This window comes from Acanthochromis polyacanthus, chromosome 4 (genome assembly GCF_021347895.1).
Source record: "Acanthochromis polyacanthus isolate Apoly-LR-REF ecotype Palm Island chromosome 4, KAUST_Apoly_ChrSc, whole genome shotgun sequence".
In the NCBI taxonomy this organism is placed as follows: Eukaryota; Metazoa; Chordata; class Actinopteri; family Pomacentridae; genus Acanthochromis; species Acanthochromis polyacanthus.
The window spans coordinates 28,869,655-28,890,317 of record NC_067116.1 but is presented as its reverse complement, the minus strand read 5'-3'; the positions used below and the strand labels follow the sequence as shown (position 1 = coordinate 28,890,317).

The 20,663-nt window shown below is 40.1% G+C and overlaps 1 protein-coding gene across 1 annotated transcript in view; it reads left to right on the top strand.

Moving 5' to 3' along the window:
• The window catches only part of si:ch211-51h4.2 (uncharacterized), a 101,723-nt gene that overhangs the window by 8,461 nt on the left and 72,599 nt on the right, over window positions 1-20,663 (top strand). The window contains exons 2-6 of the mRNA XM_022216291.2: window positions 886-927; window positions 6,301-6,374; window positions 6,464-6,532; window positions 8,290-8,389; window positions 18,722-18,860. Of these exons, the coding sequence (XP_022071983.1) occupies window positions 886-927; window positions 6,301-6,374; window positions 6,464-6,532; window positions 8,290-8,389; window positions 18,722-18,860 (424 nt within the window). The remainder of the gene's footprint in view (window positions 1-885; window positions 928-6,300; window positions 6,375-6,463; window positions 6,533-8,289; window positions 8,390-18,721; window positions 18,861-20,663) is intronic.

Genomic DNA, 20,663 nt, shown 5'->3' with positions numbered 1-20,663 from the left:
CAGTCTACAGCTGTGAGTAAATTGAATAAGCAGATGGAGCAGTACAGGACAACCAGTTACTGTAAAAGCTCAGCTGTGATAGCAGGGTTGGTGCTGCAGTTAGTTGAATTTGTGCTGCTCTATACAAAGGATGCTTGTGTGTATAACCGTGACCTGGAAATTGATGGTGTCAGTCAATATCTTTAGTAATTATGATGCAGCACCAAAAAATGCTGTAGAATTCAACACTCAAGTACCTCCGAATTTTGAGATCCTTTTTCTGGGCCATGTTTTGGATGTGAAACAGAAGAGGGATATAAAGCTGCTGCAGGCCCTTTTGGCAGCAAATTAAATCAATCACTAGAAAAATAGTAAGTTCACCAATACTATGTCAGAAGATTGGTGGGGTATTATCTTGGAAATATTCTAAATTGAAAAGCTGAGTTTCTCTTTCACAATTGTAAGACTCTTTCTGACAAATTTGGAGAAACTTAATCAAATATCAAACCGCTGTGCGAGCAGACTTTGTAAAATCGGACTAACTGGATGTAGGATGCAGGTTTAAGCCTGCCATTGGTCACTCATCCAAGGTGACTGTCTTTTCCTTCCGCTATCTACCGCTTTTGATAAGAAAACAACAACTTCCAGATATACAACGGCACTGAATATTTCAAGTCTTGCCATTGTAATGGTGTAGTTTCTGTGGTTGTGAGAGAAATGCCAGATATATTGGTCACACTCCTCATTCAACCTACTCCTTGTTTTTATGTTAAAAAACAAAAAAATTGTTATTGTTTTGTTGATTTTGTTGAGTTGCTTTTATCTTCTTTATTGACATTTAAGTAAACTACTTACGTTTAACCATGGTCCTAGGTTTATCAATTTCTGAATACTTTGTCTTTCCAGACTTCTTGACCATTGCAACAATATTGGGGACTGGAATCTTAGGTGAGTACTTATATCTTTTTTACTTGAGATGCAAGAGCACGAAAGATTGCCCACAATCCAAAAACCTGATAATCACACATATTACCCTCTGGTGGATTTGAGGATTAATGAACTTATCTTTCTGTTTATGGAGCACAAATGTGAAAGGCAATCTGAGTAATTACAAATCTGATAAAGAAATGAAATCCATTATATTTGAAAATATCACTGTTCACGAGTAAATGTAAAACGCAAGTATCCATATGGGCTTTCATCAGTGTGTCCTTGAGGCCTGATGAACATTTTAATTGCATTTCCTCTCTCATGAAACATTTGAAAAGCAGAGTACTTCAAAACTTTGATTGTTTATATCCCCGTTTGCTGCTTCCAGTCTTTTTCATTGTGCTATGTGCAGTGTTGTTGCTATTAGCTGTTAGTCAATGAAATAGTAATAATAATAATAATAAACTTTATTTATGTAGCACCTTTCTAGAGCATAAAAGTCACAAGGTGCTTTACAAAAGCATAAAACAACAATCCATAAAAACACAAAATAAGAGCAGAAATCGAGATAAAAAAAAAGAGAAGAGATAAACACAACAAATCACACAAAGGCAAGTCTAAAAAGATGGGTCTTTAGCTGCTTTATAAAAGTGTCGACAGTGTCCGCTGATCTTAGATTTGGTGGGAGAGAGTTTCACAGAGTGGGTGCCACAACCTCAAACACGCAGTCTCCTTTAGTTTTCAGCCTTGAACGAGGAACTACCAGCAGGCCCTGATCAGAAGACCTAAGTGACCTGCTGGTGACATAAGGCTGTAGCAGATCTCTGATGTAGGCCAGTGCCTGACCATGCAGAGCTCTGTAAGTGACCACAAGGACTTTGAACTGTATCCGAAATTTAATGGGGAGCCAGTGAAGAGCAATTAAAATTGGAGTGACATGGGACCTTTTGGGGGTCCTGGTTTGCAGTCTGGCAGCGGCGTTTTGGACCGCTTGCAGGCGATCCAGAGACGCTTTGCTGAGGCAGGTAAAAAGCGAGTTGCAGTAATCCAGACGTGATGACACAAACGCATGGATTAACATCTCCATCTCAGCTTGAGACACAATGGGCCTGAGTTTGGTTGTGTTCCTCAACTGGAAAAAGCAAGAGCGAATCAGCAATTTCACATGCTGATCCAGAGTCAGAGCCTGGTCCACAGTGACACCAAGAATTTTAACGGAAGGTTTAACCATGGAGGTATGGAAACATAAACCATCTTTGATCCTAGGGACAAGACTTGGAGGAGCAGAGATAAGAAATTCAGTTTTGTCAGAATTTAGCTGCAAAAAGTTATTAGCCATCCAGTTTTTTATCGCTGTCACACAGTCACTTAGAACTGACAGTGAAGCAAGGTTGTGGGGCTTAAAGGAAAAATAAAGCTGAATATCATCAGCATAGCAATGATAATAGATACCTTTAAACTGATTTATTATTTGCCCAAGAGGAAGCAAATACAAGCAAATAGAACTGGACCAAGGACTGAACCTTGGGGCACACCACAGCGGAGGGGTTTAGGTGAGGAGGCAAAATTACCAAGAGAAACAGCACAGCTCCTGTCAGAAAGGTAGGAGGAGAACCACTGCAGGGCTGTCCCCGTCACACCCACCCACTGACCAAGTCTCTCTATCAGTATACCGTGGTCCACTGTATCAAATGCTGAACTAAGATCCAACAGCACCACCACTGAACAATCTCCTGCGTCACTGCGCATCAGGAGGTCATTAGAGACTCTAAGAAGAGCAGTTTCAGTAAAGTGCAGCCTTCGAAAACCTGACTGAAACTTATCAAAAATACAGTGCTCATCTAGAGCAGTTGTAAGCTGGTTTGCAACTACTTTCTCCAAGATTTTTGCAACAAAAGGCAGCTTGGAGATGGGCCTGTAGTTTTGAGGTAGAGAAGAGTCTAGATTTGATTTCTTGAGTAGAGGCTGAATAACAGCATATTTGAAATTAGCAGGGACACAACCAGATAACAAAGAGGTGTTAATTATAGACAGCACCGCAGGACCAAGTGACCCAAGAACATCTTTAAACAAAGATGTTGGTAGGACATCAAGAGAGCAAAAGGAAGTTTTCAAATGGTTAACCCTTTAAGCTGCAGTCAATTCCAGCCGTTTTCAGTACAAAAAAATCGCTAATATTCTATTTTTAAATAAAAAAAATGACGAAAAATACAGGGAATATTGGACGCGCATCGCGAGGTGCATTTCCTTGAAAACGACCGATTCGTGGATTTTATTCTGATTTCAGGACATGTTTTGGACAAAATATTTTACTGGCTTGTGTCGTCTGGATGTAAAAGGTTGGATTATGGCTGTTTTTTGTGGAATATTTTCATCTGTGTGTGATAATGAACCCGGAAATGTGAGTCGCGCTGTGTGCGTTGAAGCCGTGTATAGAGAATGGATGGATGGATATTCGTTTTTGTCGGACAAATGTGTTTTTCTCACCCGCTGTGGTAATCACATCTGAAAGTGGTTTATACCGGTGGATTCATGAGAATCTAAGCTTTCCATCAGCGTATAGTGTTTGTATAATTGCGTTTGCAGGCGTCGGACATTCTTGAAATTCCTATGCAAATTAGTAGGTGTACTGCTGGCGGTACACTGAAGTTTAAGGGGTTAACCAAGTTAGAGAGTTGTGGCAGGGAGATAGGAGAAAAACTCTCCAGGATAGACCGCCAAGAGAAGCAACAACCAGAGGGGGCAGGAGAGGGTACAATATTTGATCTAATGTCATTAATCTTGCCCAAGAAAAAAGAAAGAAAATTGTCACATTCCTCATCAGAGAAAATTGGTACAGTAGGTGATACTGGGGTAACAATATTACCAATAGTCTCAAATAAAATTCTGGGATTACGCTGGTTATTAGACACAAGCCTGGAGAAATACGCAGCTCTGGCATCCTTCACTGCATTATTAAAAGACGCTAAAAGCTCTTTCAGAGAAGAATAGTGGACATGCAGTTGAGTGGATTTCCATAGGTGCTCAACCCTCCGACATTCTCTCTTCAGCGAGCGAATACTGTCATTAATCCAGGGGGCGGGCTTGGTTGGGGCGCCCTTCTTGTTTTAAAAGGGGTCACATCATCCAGAACAGTACGGCAATGTTCATTAAAGGAATGTACCAAGGTGTCAACATCACTGTCCACATCCGGATTGAAACAAAAAGCAGCAGCAAACTTTCCTGCGGAGAGGCGGTTAAGCATGCGAGAGCGTATTGTAGGTTGGCAGGGGAAGGAATCCAGATTAAAAGACAGATCAAATAAAATACAACTGTGATCAGTAATAAAAAGATCCTCAAGGACTAAAGAATCAATATTCAAACCCAAAGTAAAAACAAGATCCAGAGTGTGCCCTCTATTAAGTGTAGGGCCTAATACATGCTGCGTAAGGTTGAAAGACTCTGTGATGTTAATAAAACTAGAGGCAAAATTATTTGAGACATCATCAACATGTATGTTAAAATCACCAGCAATGAGAACTCTAGATAGCTTAATAGAGGACAAGAAGTCAGAAAACTCAGACAGAAATAATGCATCTGAGCCTAGAGGACGGTAAATTAAAATGCAGCAAAATGGATTTTTACGACCAATTTTAGTAATTTGAAGCTCAAAAGAAGAGAAGGATCCAGTGCTCACCGACCGACATACGAAGCGGCTCCTGAACACAGCAGCAAGTCCTCCACCACGACCTGAGAGTCTGGGCGAGCTGATGAAAGTGTAGCCCTTTGGGCAAGGCTCAATGAGTGGGGCAAGATCCATATTCCTCTGCCAGGTCTCCGTCAGGAAGAGAAAGTCCAGTTTTTTCGACAGAACAAAGTCATTTAGCACGAAGGATTTGTTTGCTATGGAGCGCATTAAGTAGCGCCATTTGGAGAGGTGAAAACTCGGCGAGGGAATCCCGAGGCAGAGGGCGCAGATGACGCGGACTCACTCTGCCGCGACGGGGAACTCCACACACCGGAGGAGCCGGGTTCAGCTCCCGGGACGAGTCAGGAACCACAGGTCGGAGAACGGAGAATCTAACACACGCAGCCAGCGGTGACGGGAGATTATTCCACGGAGTAACAGGGAGCATCAAGCCATGGATCGCTAGAAGTGAACGCTGGTGTTTTCCAGCGACACCTCGCCTAGAGCCATCGCAGCCTCACTTGAACTCCGGCCCTTCTCCCTCTCCTTCTTCCGTACTTGCGGAGAACTTGGTGCTGCAGACCAGTGCAGGGAACGCCGTCGGCAACTGACACGAATGGATCCGGCGCCGCGGATTGCGGGTAACAACCCCAAGGAGTGGAAACGCCATAATCCACCATGGATGCCCTGATGAACAGAAGAGTCTGGCGATCGTACACCCGAGCAGCAAATCCATCGTTGACAAACAGCAGAACGAACTGAGCAATACAGAGAACAGGTAGGAGCTGGAGCTCACGAGAAAGCCGGGCAGCGGCAGAGCCAAACACAGGCGCCATCTTGCCCCCATCATATAAAATGACAGGAAGGATTGTGCATTGCCTTATATTCATACTCCAAAAACACAAAATTAACCTGCATTAATTCAGGATACACAGTTCAGATGACCACCTAGAAACTGATTAGGATTTTGTGGACCAGTCCAATCTCATCACACCTGATAATAATAGATGGAGCAAATTTGAGGGGCATTAAGAACAGACGAAGAGCACTCTCCACAAGAAACACATCACAGTAAAGTTCTGGATTGGACAGAAAAGAGGGATGCTTTACTACATAATTCTGTTCAGCAACACCTCAACCTACCCTTAAATTGACTGTACATAGGAATAACATCTTGCTCGCACAGCAAGAGCAAAACCCAAAGCTTCACAGAGGTATTTATTGAAAATTCGTTGTACTGAATTGAACTAACATGGTGGAAACCTAAAGTTGTATTTGTTCTTTCTACTAGGTGTCCTTTTTTATAATTAAAGCTCTGTCCATCTCCTGGCTGTCATTGGCAGAGCAAATTTAACGGTGGTTTATGAAGTGTAGTTAACACCAGAGAGATTTTTGTAGAGGTGGAAATTACATGGGACATTACATTTAATTACTTTGTTTTCAGCGGGGTCTTCTTGTAGTTCCACAAAGGTGGAGCCCTTCCAAGTTAATACTTGTTCAGTCACTTAAATCTCATATTGAAATCAGTGCAATCCATTAAATTTTATGGTAAGTTTGAGTCAGAATATAGAGGAGTGTCTGTGAGAGCGAAAGACAAGCAGAGACAATGATGGACAGGTGGTTAGGTACGCTGACAAAAAACAAGCATTGTCTAGGGCATGTTTCCAGATCTACTTAGGTGGCAATAAAATTTAGAAATACTTCTACATTTTTTTACTTTCTAGGTCTTCCAGTGACAATAGCCCATGCTGGACTGGTGCCTTTCCTAGTCTCTTTTCTTGTTGGCTTCTTTGTCCAAGTAAGTAATGGATTCTGAATATGAGAAATTATCTGATTGCACTCATTTCAAGAACAAAAAAGTATATATTTTCATCCACTGTTATGCAGGCCTTGCTCATCTACCTGTTTGTGGAACTTCTTCAGAAATGTCAAGTGGTGCAGCTGGAATCTCTGAAGGTCAGTAGCTGAACTAGCCCTCTACAATAGCTGCATTTTACATTTTGGGATCCATTTTTGACCCTAAGACCAGACTCTGACACTTAGCTTTACTGAAAAAAAGGTCAAAACTGTATTTAAAAAAATAAATTGGGCACTATTCTGCTGAGCTAAAGACTGTGCTCACACAGAGCAGATGACAGATAGACATGGAAACACATTGGAGATACTGAGATCAAAAGAAAACATAGTTGAGCATCGAAAAAAATGGTATACAGAGGAGCAATTGATGGACAATATGTGCGACTTGATGAAATATCTTTGTAGAGCTACTGTGCAGAGTAGTGTGAAAAACATTTAATTTGTAGATATTGTCAAAATATAAAGTATGTAGGCACGTGGTTATGTCATTTTTTGTAAAATGAATACTAAATTAAACTTTCTTTTTTTTCCTATTTTTATAAATTATGGTGTTACAACTGTACCATACTGGACAATTGTGAGACATTTTTGAATTGTCTCTACTCTAGCCATGGGTGTACTGTTTTCATAGAAGCATAGGAATTTATCTTGCAGTAAAAATCAGCTGACACTGAGGAAAAATATAATGGAAGCAAACTAGAAGAGCACTCAGACAGTGCAGTACTCCACCAAGGCTGCTCAGTTGATGTATTATTTCCGACAGATGAAATCTTTAAATAAAACTGACTTTGTGCTGAGCACAGGCATGTGTTATGCATGTGCATGTTATGTATGGATACCGAATTGAGTGTAAATTACTCTTATAAAAGTCTGTTGATCAGTTCATCACTTTTGACAAGCCTTTGTTTTGTTAGTGTTAAAATAACAGTTCCCTCCATGCTTTTATTTTGAAGGTGTATTTTTAATGGTACACGCTTCAATTTTGTAATCACTCAGGGACACAGGAAGTGCTGATCTAAGAAACGGATTCTTGACATGACAAAGACGCTGCCGGAAAGTCCGAAAATTCACGTAAAGATGGAAGAAAACGGTTCCACGCTGTTGCAGTCTAGCAAAGGATGTGTCTAAAGTTAGAAGCAGCTAGCTACAATCAGGACAAGCTCTTACAGTGTTTCCTGGAGAAAGGAGTGAAGGACAGAAAGGTGAATTTATGTTCAAAATAAGACTGAGCCTCATCATTGTCTGGCTGGGGTTTGCTGCATACGTGACCTAAATATGTAGCGTGCAGCAGGAATTGATGGGACTCAGAAACACCCCACAGTTTAATCGTTTGTTCCTTGTATGATTTCCAACTGATAAATCTAGTCAGTTTGTAGTATGATCCCAATTGTGTGATCGTCGGCAGGTAACTGACACAGTGTTCATGTCACGGTTACAGTGACGCTGTACCGGCAGCTGTATCTGGCAATGGGAAATCCTTAACAGAACCGTGCATCCAGAATCTAAGCTGCATCACTGACCAAATCTAATCACTTGGCCCTGAAAATTTCATCCAAATCCATTTGTCTGTTTTTGAGTAATGTTTCACACAGACAGACAAACTTTTGCTGATCATCACATAACTCCACCGTTCCTTGGCGGAGTAAAAATGCCCCAGAACTGCTAGAGGTGTAGAATGTAACATGAAGAAACATTCAACAAACCAGGCTCAGGGTGGGTGGCCGTGGCCATCTGCCGCAACTGGCTGGGGTGAGAGAGAAGATAAACACTTTGAAATGACAGGAGAAAACACTGGACAGGTTGAGGAGGCAGTTAAAATGTTCTAATTTGACCAGATTTTTGTATGTTGTTCTTAGACAGGTGTCGCAGAGTGTATTGTGATGGATCAAGTGGGTGTGGAGGATCCAGCCCCCACCGAGGAAGAAGATGAGGATGAAAGTGAAAATGCAGAAGCAGGTAAGAAAACTTTTTCTTTAGCATTAAATCTTTCCAAATATTTCCATTTCCCTCCAGGTTTGTTTGAAGTCACCATGTACCACAAGCAGTAGTGGTGCAACGGATCATCATTGATCCATGATCCGTTCTGATCGACGTCATCGGTTGGGCACACACAAGACCCGCGGATCCATTTCTGAAAAAAAATAAAAAGTTGTGCTCCGTCCACACACAGCTTGTGGCGAGCGGAGAAAGGAAGAGAGCAGACATGACGAGTAGGGCTGGCCCGAATAGCGGTTTCTGGCCTCCGAATATTCGGGCCCTATTAAAGATGAATATCCGAATATTCGTTCCGTCCCATAACGTCTAAGGGGGGGGGGGGGGGGCTTGTGCCGCCGGCGGCTGCTTGTGGCGGAGACGGCTTGTGTCGGAGACGGCCCAGGGGGCTGTGGCGGCAGCGGGGGCTGCTGCTTGTGGCGGAGACGGCCCGAGTATTCGGATCCGTTCGTCTGGTCTCGGGTCCAAATTTTGCCTTCGTTTTGCCTTCAGTTAAACTGAAGAATTCCCAAACAGTGGAGGTCTTCAGCATCTTGTCTTGTGTTTATGCAACGAAATGAAGCGTGACATCAGAGTCGGCAGCCACCCGGCTATTCGCATGGTGTTTACAAACACGAACGGAGGAGCCGAGATGAGCCGAACACGACGGGATGAGCCGAAGTGGGCCGAAGGCGAAGGGAAGAGACGAGCTCCGAATATTTTCGTCTGGGGGGAGAAAGGGGTGATCACATAGACATATGTGTATATGTCATAGACATGCTGATCCGAAAAATGATCCGATCCGTGACTCTTGATCCGAGGTCCAATCCGATCCGTGAGTTTAGTGATCCGTTGCACCACTAACAAGCAGTGTCCAGTTCATCTGGCCAGAATGAGTTTCTCAAGCCCTATTTCAAGCTGTCATTCAGACATGGCTTAGTTTTCCGTTAATGTTTGTCAGGGTTGATATTGGTCCTGAAATGTGGCAAAGCATTCCCAAGTGCTTGCAATGTTAGCAGAAAAATGACCAAGGTGCTCATTCATGCGTGAAACTGACATATTCAGTTGCTGTCAGATTAATGAAAAGAAGTCCGTGTCTGAAAGGGGAGAAACAATGAGTCTCTCAGAAATGTTATTTACAATGTAACTGAATGGTATTGGTCCACTTTTATTCCCAGAATGACCTACTTGGATTTAATGTCACTCTGCATTTACAATTCCACCCATCCTAACAAGCTGCTAACTGTGGACAGCTGTCGACTACTTGGTAAATCTGCACTCACATGTAAACAATATTTGTTGACAGATGTCAGATTCCCTTAGTAGAATTAGAATGATTCAATTTTCAGAGATTACACAGCCAACAATAGTGACAGTTTGTAGAAGGAATGTCAACAAGGGATTATTACTCCGCCCAGGAACGTGGTGGAGTTATGTGATGACTGGTGTTGGCTGGTTTGTCTGTTCGTTCACATTACTCAAAAATGGAATAACAGATTTCGATGAAATTTTCAGGGAAGATCAGATATGACACAAGGACCAATTGGTTAGATTTTGGCAGTGATGCAGCCTATTTCTGTATCATTGCAAAATAGCAGCACAGCGTCACTGTAACGATGACAAGTGAACACTAGGTCAGCTGCCTGCTGACGATCACATGATTGCTATCCTACTACAAATCCACCGTTGCGGACTTATTGGGGTGTATCTGTTGGAAATGATACAGAGAACAATTGATTAAATTGTGGGGGTGTTTCCAAGTCCCATCGATTCCTGCCCGACGCTACATATTTGTCACGTGATTCCATGTCCGTGCATATCGTACACATGCATAACACACGCCTGTGCTCAATGCAAGGTCATTTTGTTTATGCGTACATCTATTTTAAATGGCCACATTCTATATTGCCGTGATTTCTGATCATCAGTAACTAATAAACAAATGTTGCATTTCTAAAAAACAAACAAAAGAAAAGGGCTGCATTTCTGACAGTGCCATATGGGGGAATGAACAGCGCTTTTTTAATATAGAAATGTGAACGTGCTAAAAAGTTAAATTCCAGATTGTTTGCTTCTGTCATTTTTCTCTAAGTACATGAAGAGGTATTGTGCTTTATTTCTTTCATGCTGTTTCTTCACACTGATATAACACATTGTGTTAAATTGGATCATATTGCAGCATAAACTGCTGCATCAGGACAGTTCTCATTTGAATTACATTGATCTGTTAACTGGATGTTTTGGCTCTCTGGTTGCATGGGGAGATATGAATGAAATAGGTCTTTGTGGGTGAGATATACACACCTGCTAAAGCCTCATTTATAAAAAACTAATTTATAAGCATCATTTTGAAACATTAACCAGTTGATACTACTGTGGGTGCTGGCAAGTTCCCAGCTTACATGTCTATCCTGGATTTCCGTTTTGTGAATGTATCATATTTCACTAAAAACACTGTTTTCTGATCTGCACCTCATTACATTTGACATTGATAGTATTTGGTGTTCATGCAACACTTACTATGTTTATCTGTTGTCTTCTCATCTTCAAAACCTGTGGATATTTTTATAGGTATAATTTAATTAGTACAACAGTATAGTTGTCATTCCTCAAACATAGGCCAGTGACCAGAGTTCTTGTTTTTAGCAGAAATGCTGTTTAAATTCAATCAATTCCAATCACTTCTGCCCAGCCAGTTTTTCACTCTGTTCGTCGGCTCAGTAAAACTGATAAGGCATAATCCTTCCTTTCGCTTTGTTGGCATAGTGCTAATGTGAGACACTGGCAGAAAGCATAAAATGACGTTGACAGTGGCCTAGTAGAGATCAATAAAATACCTACAAATAAAAAAATAGAATTAAATGGTGATTTTTTTTAAATTGAAAAGACACTTCAATGTGTAGCAGACTCGCAAGTTTGATGAGACTTTGTTGAATTGGATAGAATAAAAACTTGAAATTATACTGGATATGCCATGAAGGTAATTTTACAGTTAGACCAAAAAAATGTTGATACTCATGACAAGTTTGAGATATATATATATATAGTACATTTTTGTTTTCTTCTGACTGGAAATGATATACAGAAGGGATAAAAGACAGTAAGACTCTAAACTGATGGTATGTGAATATGTGAGTAGTTCACTTTTCAGTGTTAACAGTCAGTTGCAAGCCATTGCTAAAACAGAAATGCATAGTGAACTTATTAGGCTCCATCACTGAGAGAAAATTGGACATTGTTGCTCCTCACAAGATGGAAAAAGGATAGAAAAAGCTTTATCCAAGTGTTTGCAAGTGCCAGTGGTCACAGTGCAAAGCATAATCAAGTACAAGGCTACTCTCAATTCATGCTGACCAAAGAGGACTCTACCTGCACACAAAAGCTCTTTGCAGAAGCCCACTTGGGCAAAGAGCTAAGCTTTTCATCGTCAATTCAGTGGTCAGATGAGATGGAAATGAAGCTGTTAAGACACCGAGACATTGCTTATTTTATGGAAAATAAAGGAGAGGCATTCAAACCGAAGAACACCATCCCCACTATATAGCTTTGGTGTGTTTTTCAGTCAGTGTCAGCACTGGACTTTCCAACAAGACAATTATTTTTAGAATTAAGATGACAAAGAAGTATTTCACCAGCCAATAGTAACTGTGGCTGCATGAACAGCCAGCCTTCAAACACTGAACAACGGAAGTCTCATTTTCTGGAAATGAGACTACTGAAGAAAAATAGGCAACTGATGTTTTGATATTTAGTCATCAAGATTAAACTTCCCCTGCAAACTGTTGTGTTCATCATCTCCATTATATACATTATATCTAGATGTATATCCGCTTTCAGACAACACATAGAAACAGACAAGACCACTTTCAGCAACACATAGAAAATCCTTTCGCACATGATTGCTGGTTGATTTGGATAGTTATACATGTATACATACATAAATGCTGCTTTCATTGGCATGCTCATCGAAATAAATATACATATCTATGGTGCCATAATTGGGTCAAAAGTCAAGTGCACGTAACTCTCTCGCATGTGCGTAACACTCTTGACACACAGTTGACAAAATAATGAACCAGGTGTAAATTTAAATTTGAATATTTAAAAAATCATTAGAGTTTAAGCTTGCCAATTAATGGATTTTGCACAATCCAGGGGTATACTATGGAAACAAATAGAATATTAAGCCAAAAAGCACACTGATTTTTTTCACTTGCTGGATGATCTGAAATGTACCCCTAATTATAGAATCACTCTTAAACTCCCTGTTAGAATCACTGGAGTAGACACGCTGGGCTTCTGGGCCGATTCTGGTCAGTCCACCTGGGTAACTGCCGTTAGCAATGGAGCTGACTAACGTCTAATCGCTGTACTAAAGGCTGACAGCCCCGCAATGGAGCACTGAGACCTCCCATTTAGAGCCAGAAATACGTGGAGACACTCACCCACTGGCAGTTGGAGATCCGGGCTCGGTATTGCGTGTGTTCGGCGGAGCTGCGGTCCATGGGCACAGCAGAACAGCGGCAGCAGCATCAAAGGGGCTCCAACGGACTGTGTCATTTCCTCTCTTGTATACAGTGGCATCCTACGTGGAGGGTGAGTTCTTGCTGTCGCAGACAGCCTATCATAGGGAGGTTGTGGCGAGCACTGGTATCTGCCCACAAAGGGTCAAAAGTCTTCTCCCCGCGCGCGTAGATCAGAGCTCCACGAGGCTCCTCGCACGCAGAGACATCGCTACACGTGCACAGAGTGTTTTTTGCATGTGGAGACATTGCTTCGTGCGCGCGGGATACTTGTTTCGCGCGCGAGAGAGAGTTGCACGCGTGACTTTTGACCTAATTATGGCACCATACATATCCACCTTCTGTGACATTCAGTGCTTGACCTCGTTTACTAGGAAACACTGTCTGTTGATCACTTTTCGTCTCTCGTGTTGCTTGGAATGAAATCTCGTTTATGGCTGTAGATATGTCACTTGAGGTTTACGAGAATCACATTCATCAGCCGTAAAAGACCTCTAGCATGTAGCTGTGCCCTGACTCAAATCTATGGCTGACCTCTACCAGTGCTGCATGTGTAGAGTCATAGGTAAGATGTAAATGCCTAAGAATTTGTTCACAGTGCAAATGTAAAGAAAAGGCAAAATACCAGACACTGCATGATTGCATTGTTACTACAAAGATTAAACATGCAAGCAGGATTTGACAGTCGCCTATTTTTCTTTGAAGTAGATTGTGCAGCTAATGGTTTATCCTCGCATACATGCAAAGGAATTTAAAAGAAAATGAAGTATTCCCTAAGTATCCCGGTTGAGTGTCATAATACCTGCTGCTCATTTTATATACATTACTTTGAACCATTTCTTGTGAAACGACAGTTGAGTTTTTTTAAACCTTGAACCTTGGATCAGCTTCCTCAAGCAGAGCATACAGTTTATGCTAAAGCCTTTATAAAAGGTTTAACCACAATTTAAGAACAGAGTTGTAATTATATGGACCAGTGGCTTTTCAGGCCTACACTGCTAAGCTGATTTGGGTATCCCACTGACAGAAATAATTATGTAGTATAATGGCTAATTTGTTGTCAGTGTAACTTGCCATGTCTCATTTTCAGTGACAGGCCCCATGTCTGTTGCTTGATTTATATTTTGGGTATCATTTGGATTTTATTAATTCTCATTTGCTAGTCGGTTCCTGTTCTTAATGATTTTGAGACCAGGTGGCTAGGCTTAGTACAACAGCAGGATCCTGCTTTTAGTATAATATGCAAGCAGTAATTTTCTAGTAATATAGCAAAGTGTATTATGATAATCACTGGAGACATTTTCCTACAGTGACTTGTTTTACTTTCAATGCAATAATACATTTTCATGTGAGTATTTGCTCCACCACTGTCCATCTTTGTCAGTCAAAGAAAACAAAAATTTAATAATTGTATGGAACCACTGAATTTACCCTAGCCAAAGCCACATTTATCACTGCAATGTTTAAAATTAGTACATGCACCTTTATACAAGCAGCACAACAATGGCTACAAGGTTACTGTCGGGCTGCACAGTGGTCAGTGGTTGGCACAGTCACCTTGCAGATCCCCGGTTTGTGTCCTGGCCAGAGATCTTTGTGTTTATAGACCGTCTGCAATTTGACAATTAAGTGATTCTCTTTGTTTTGTAGCTCTGATAAACAATGTAATTTTAGAGATTTTCTTCTTAAAAAAAAAAAAAAAAAAAGACAACTTGCATTTTGAACCAGTGGTGAGTTTTGAGGTTCAGAGGCCTAATGAATGTGGCTGCATAGACTAGTGAGTTTGTTTTGAGAACAGGATCTCTCCCGGTGTGTTAAACAAGTAGCAACACATTGCAGCAGTCATAGATTAGTGTTACTCTAAGATAATTTTGGTTCCTCGAATCAGCTGTAATGTGTATAGATTAGCAAAATAGTTGCTGAAAGCCTGTGTGTTGTTTCCTGTTACAGAGGTTAATATATTATTTATCAAACTGCCCAACAGCATAAGTTGAAGTTCGCACTGTTTCCATGGCGGTAAAATGTTGTTTATCTGCATTTGTGCATCAGTTAATCTTATCTTAATCCTGTAATGCCAACTTTACCAACACGTAGTACTATAGTTTACGTTAACTTCAGGAAAATGTTGTGTGCAGCCTTTCAGTAGTTTGCTGCTAAGATAAATGATCTCAATGCTTGTTGCTCTGCTGCTTTTATATAGAGAGATTACAATATGGAACAAATGGCAGTTTAAGCCTGTTCATTTTATCTACAAAACAAACACAGTGGAAAATCAGAGTTAACAAATTGAATAAGCTTTATGTGTAGTTTTTCTTTTGTAAACTTGGTGTCCACTAGTCTAAACACCCCATTCTTATCTAATCAAGTCAGACAAAAATGCTTCTTAAGCTTAAAAGCTGCACGTGCATGTTGTGCAGTTGCTGGTATTGAGGAATGGAAGCTTTTTTAAAATTTAAAATCAAGCACAGATGGTGGTGGTGTGTGTGTGTGTGTGTGTGTGTGTGTGTGTGTGTGTGTGTGTGTGTGTGTGTGTGTGTGTGTGTGTGTGTGTGTGTGTGTGTGTGTGTGTGTGTGTGTGTGTGTGTGTGTGTGTGTGTGTGTGTGTGTGTGTGTCAATGCCCTATTCTCATATAATGGACTTCTGCATTGCTATTAATTTAACATGCTTATTTTTTGACTATTGCATTCAATAATGCACACTCTGCCATGACCACTTTCATCAAAGTTGTGAGAGCATAAACAGATGGAAGAAAAAAAACATCCACGGTTCACATTACTTCCAGGTCAGTGAGAGATCAACTTGGTTATAATAAACTCCTCAACAAACGTCAGGATAAATCTTAGAGGTTATAAGAACATTTCAGAAACAGTAAGATAAAGAATTATGTCTATGAATTATATTTTAAAAAAATGTATTTCTACTTACATGTCTTATTAAATTCAGATTTTTTTTTAAACCAAAAACTGTGATTTCAGTGTTTGCCCAAAGCCAGCTGTTTGTAATCTGGGAATTTTTGCCCAAATTTTCGGAACTGTAGACTGTGGTTAAACAGAGCGGATGCAAGACAAGTGTGGAAACAAAGAGAAATGTAACTGGAAAAATACTGATATTATGTCGAGTCACAATTTTATTCCAGTACTGGTACCACCTGGGGGCACTTGTTTCATTTACATTCCAGGTTATATCCCTTTTTGTGCATTTGCTTATAGCTATGGTTGTGTTGTTTCCATGGGGATGCAGGACTTAATATTGGTGTGAAAAGTTAGTCCAAAGTCAGTAAAAGTCTGACAGGTGAAAAGCATTGCCCAGAAACTTTATGGGTTTCAGAAGGTTGATCTTGTTTTTATTCTTCTTATTACTATTATTTTTGCTTTTGAAATACTGCATATTTTCCTCTGGACTATTCACCATCAGAGACCTGAAGAGGGGAAAATAATATGTCAAACCAAATGAATCTATCTCAGCAGGAGAGGTTCATATCTAGTTCAAAGCTTCAGCTCTTGATGAGGGGTCATACATAATCCTTCATTTGAAAGGTTCCGAAACAGTGCCAAGAAAAGATAGTTTGGTAACTCATAGACATGGGGATAAATTTCATTTGAACATTGAGAGGGACAAATTGGTGGCTGTCTAGGGGTCCTCTGAAAACACAAAATTTCCAGCAAGCTGGTGAATTTTATTTGTAGCTTTTCTGCATTACTTTCAGGTGAAAATTTGCAATTACACACGTGGACAAAATTGTTGGTACCCCTCAGTTAAAGAAGGAAAAACCCACAATTCTCACTGAAATCACTTGAAACTCACAAAAGTAACAATAAATAAAAATTTATTGAAAATTAAATAATCAAAAACAGCCATTACTTTTGAATTGTTGATTAACATAATTATTTAAAAAAACAAACTAATGAAACAGGCCTGGACAAAAATGATGGTACCTCTATAAAAGATTGAAAACTATTTGACCAGAGTGACATGATTAACTCAGGTGTGTCATTTAATTGACATCACAGGTGTTTCCAAACTCATAATCAGTCAGTCTGCCTATTTAAAGGGAGACAAGTAGTCACCCTGCTGTTTGGTTAAAAGGTGTGTACCACACTGAACATGGACAACAGAAAGCGAAGGAGAGAATTGTCCCAGGACATCCGAAAAAAAATTATAGACAAACATCTTAAAGGTAAAGGCTATAAGACCATCTCTAAACAGCTTGAAGTTCCTGTGACAACAGTGGCTCATATTATTCAGAAGTTCAAGACCCACGGGACAGTAGCCAACCTCCCTGGACGTGGCCGCAAGAGGAAAATTGATGACAAATTGAAGAGACGGATCGTTCGAATTGTATCCAAAGAGCCCAGAGCAACCTCCAAAGAAATTAAAGGTGAACTCCAAGGCCAAGGTACATCAGTGTCAGATGGCACCATTCGTCGTTGTTTGAGCCAAAGTGGACTTCATGGGAGACGACCAAGGAGGACACCACTGCTGAAAAAAAACTCATGATAAAGCGAGACTGGAATTTGCAAAAATGCATGTTGACAAGCCACAAAGCTTCTGGGAGAATGTCCTTTGGACAGATGAGACCAAACTGGAGCTTTTTGGTAAGGCACATCAACTCTATGTTCATAGAGTCAAAAACCAAGCATACGAAGAAAAGAACACTGTCCCTACGGTGAAACATGGAGGAGGCTCAGTAATGTTTTGGGGCTGCTTTGCTGCATCTGGCACAGGGTGTCTTGAAAGTGTGCAAGGTACGATGAAATCTGAAGACTATCAAGGCATTCTGGAGAGAAATGTGCTGCCTAGTGTCAGAAAGCTTGGTCTCAGTCGCAGGTCATGGGTCTTCCAACAGGACAACGATCCAAAACACACAGCCAAAAACACCCAAGAATGGCTGAGAGAAAAGCGTTGGACTATTCTAAAGTGGCCTTCTATGAGCCCAGATCTGAATCCCATTGAACATATGTGGAAGGAGCTGAAACATGCCATTTGGAGAAGACACCCATCAAACCTGAGACAACTGGAGCTGTTTGCTCATGAGGAGTGGGCCAAAATACCTGTTGACAGCTGCAGAACGCTCATTGACAAATACAGAAATCGTTTAATTGCAGTGATTGCCTCAAAAGGTTGTGCAACAAAATATTAAGTTATGGGTACCATCATTTTTGTCCAGCCCTATTTCATTAGTTTGTTTTTTTAAATAATTATGTTAATCAACAATTCAAAAGTGATGGCTGATTTTGATTATTTAATTTTCAATAAATTTTTATTCATTGTTACTTTTGTGAGTTTCAAGTGATTTCAGTGAGAATTGTGGGTTTTTCCTTCTTTAACTGAGGGGTACCAACAATTTTGTCCACGTGTGTATGTAATGGAAAACACGCTTTTATTTCCATTGTCGATTTTCTTTCTTATTTGATTGTTTGGTCTTTTAAATGTCAGAAAAAGGTGAAAAGTGTCAATCACTGTTTCTCGAATCCCAAGATTACATCTTCAAATGTGTTGTTTTTTATATACAAGATACATATATTGTATGTGTCTTGTATAAATACTGTAGATATTCAGGAAACTGTCATACAGGAATAAAGAAATTAGAAACTAATCACATTTAAGAAGCTGTAAACAGTCAATTTAGATTTACACAAACTGATTAAGTCATTATTTAAATAGTTGTGCCGCCCACCTGGTTGTATTAGTGTCCGTGGTGTCCGCTGAAATGTACTCCATTGCTCATAACTGTGGTGGTTTGCGGTTCAGTGAGTTGACAGCCTTGTACATCTGTCTCTCTGTGTCTCTCAGATACAGGTTTACTACAGCCGGATGCATTAGCTCTGCACCACCAAGCTGATAGCCTGCAGCCCAACCTTCATCTGCTTGGCCGCCTCTTCCTTTCCCGCCCCATGAGCCACGCTTTCAACTGCATTCTCCTCTTCCAGTTGTAAGTTACCATGGCAATGATCTTTGCAGAATCTTAATGTTGCATCATTTATCAATGGTACATTAAATAAACAGTGACTATGAGAGGGAGTATGTGGGCGAGTGTGTTGTTTGCCATCACTTCATGCTACTCGAGATGTATGTTAAGTTAAAGCTCGGTTAATGTGCTGCGAGCAGTTTTCTCAGTTTAGTTTCTGCATTTTTCCATATATAACATAGTTGCTCACAGTTGTCTCATCATGTTCAGTGTGTCTCCACTTCATCACCAAATATTTAGACCGTCGCTTTCAATCCTTCAATCCGGATATGAAGACTCCCACAAGTCCTTGAGGGAATTAACTAAAATTCACACAAAGTCATTTAAAAATGTATGAGTGACTGTTTTAATTAGTGGTTTCTGTGTAGACACTGCAAATATGTTTGGATGATGATAATTACTTATGAATATGTTGCCATTTTCCAGAGAGTATAGAGGCTTACTTTTATCACCAGGCATTTTAAAAAACTAAATTACATTCAGAAAATTTTTAGACTCTTCATTTATTTATTAATCAAAACTGAAATCTCTCATTTCCATAAGTATTCAGACCATTTAGTGTGTCAATCTAATGTGCAGTCCATTGCATTTTATTTGCTTTCAAGGTCCTGTATCCATTTTTCTTGTGTTTTGTATGCTGTATAAACTTGAAAGTATAAACTTATAGCTGTAATAATCAGAAGATACTCACTACTACAGTTAATTTCCCTCCCCACCTATAATAATGAATGGTCAGAATGGTCTAGTTTCTTCATAGAAACTTTGTAACCTGTAGTTGATAAGCTCAAAATTGGCCTCTTCAGTCCACCAGTTTGGGTTTTTTTTGCTTTCTAGAGCAGCTTCTGCTAACTCTAAAGTATCTCAGTCAACAAAGCACATCAAATATTTTATTGTTGGCTGCAAGAGTAACACAAGAGTTTCTGTACGCCCTAGCTACATTTACTTTCTGAACTGAAGTGCGATTGGGCCTTTAATTACACACCTGTGTAGAAAAAGTTGTAGAAAAGTTCAACAACTCATACTGTCAGGACAAAAAGCCACGTATGAGTAAAAGTATACAGCATTATTCAGGGAAAGATTATAAAAGTATTTCTCATGATAGAAACCTGCAAATGATAATTCACAGTGGCTTTGGATCCACTGAGAATGTGACAATCAAATGTAACAAAGCTTCGAATATGTGACAGGAAGAATGGGCTAAACTGTTAAAATCCAAGTGTGTATAGCTTGCAAAGCCATACACAACAACAGCTGAAGCTGTAATTGCTTCCAAAGGAGCTTCTATACAGCACTGCTGGATTGAAAGTCTGTATACTTTGGTAAATAAGACAGACGTGTTTGATTTTTCATAAAACTGAAGCAATTTCAAAAACAGATTCTTACTTTGCCAATTATTGGGTAGTAGATTGATGGGCAAAAATGCTAATGCAGTGGTCCCTCGCCATATTGCAGTTCGCTTTTTGCTGTCTTACTGTATTACGGATTTTTAAATTGTATTTGGTATTGCATATTTTTAGCTTTGTCATGGGACTTAGGTACATAGGTATTTTAATATATTTATTGTTTTCATTAAATCAGCACTTTCGATCCTAAAAAAATAAAACAGTATAAAAAGCAAAAGTTAAAACATATTAAAGTCATATTAAATCGAAATCAAATGCCTAGCACTGGGCTCTGTTTGGCTCAGCGCCCGTAGCGTCAGTCTCCTCTGTTTCCCGTGTGAAGCATGTGTTTACCATCTCACCTTGTCAGTTCTCACTACAGTAC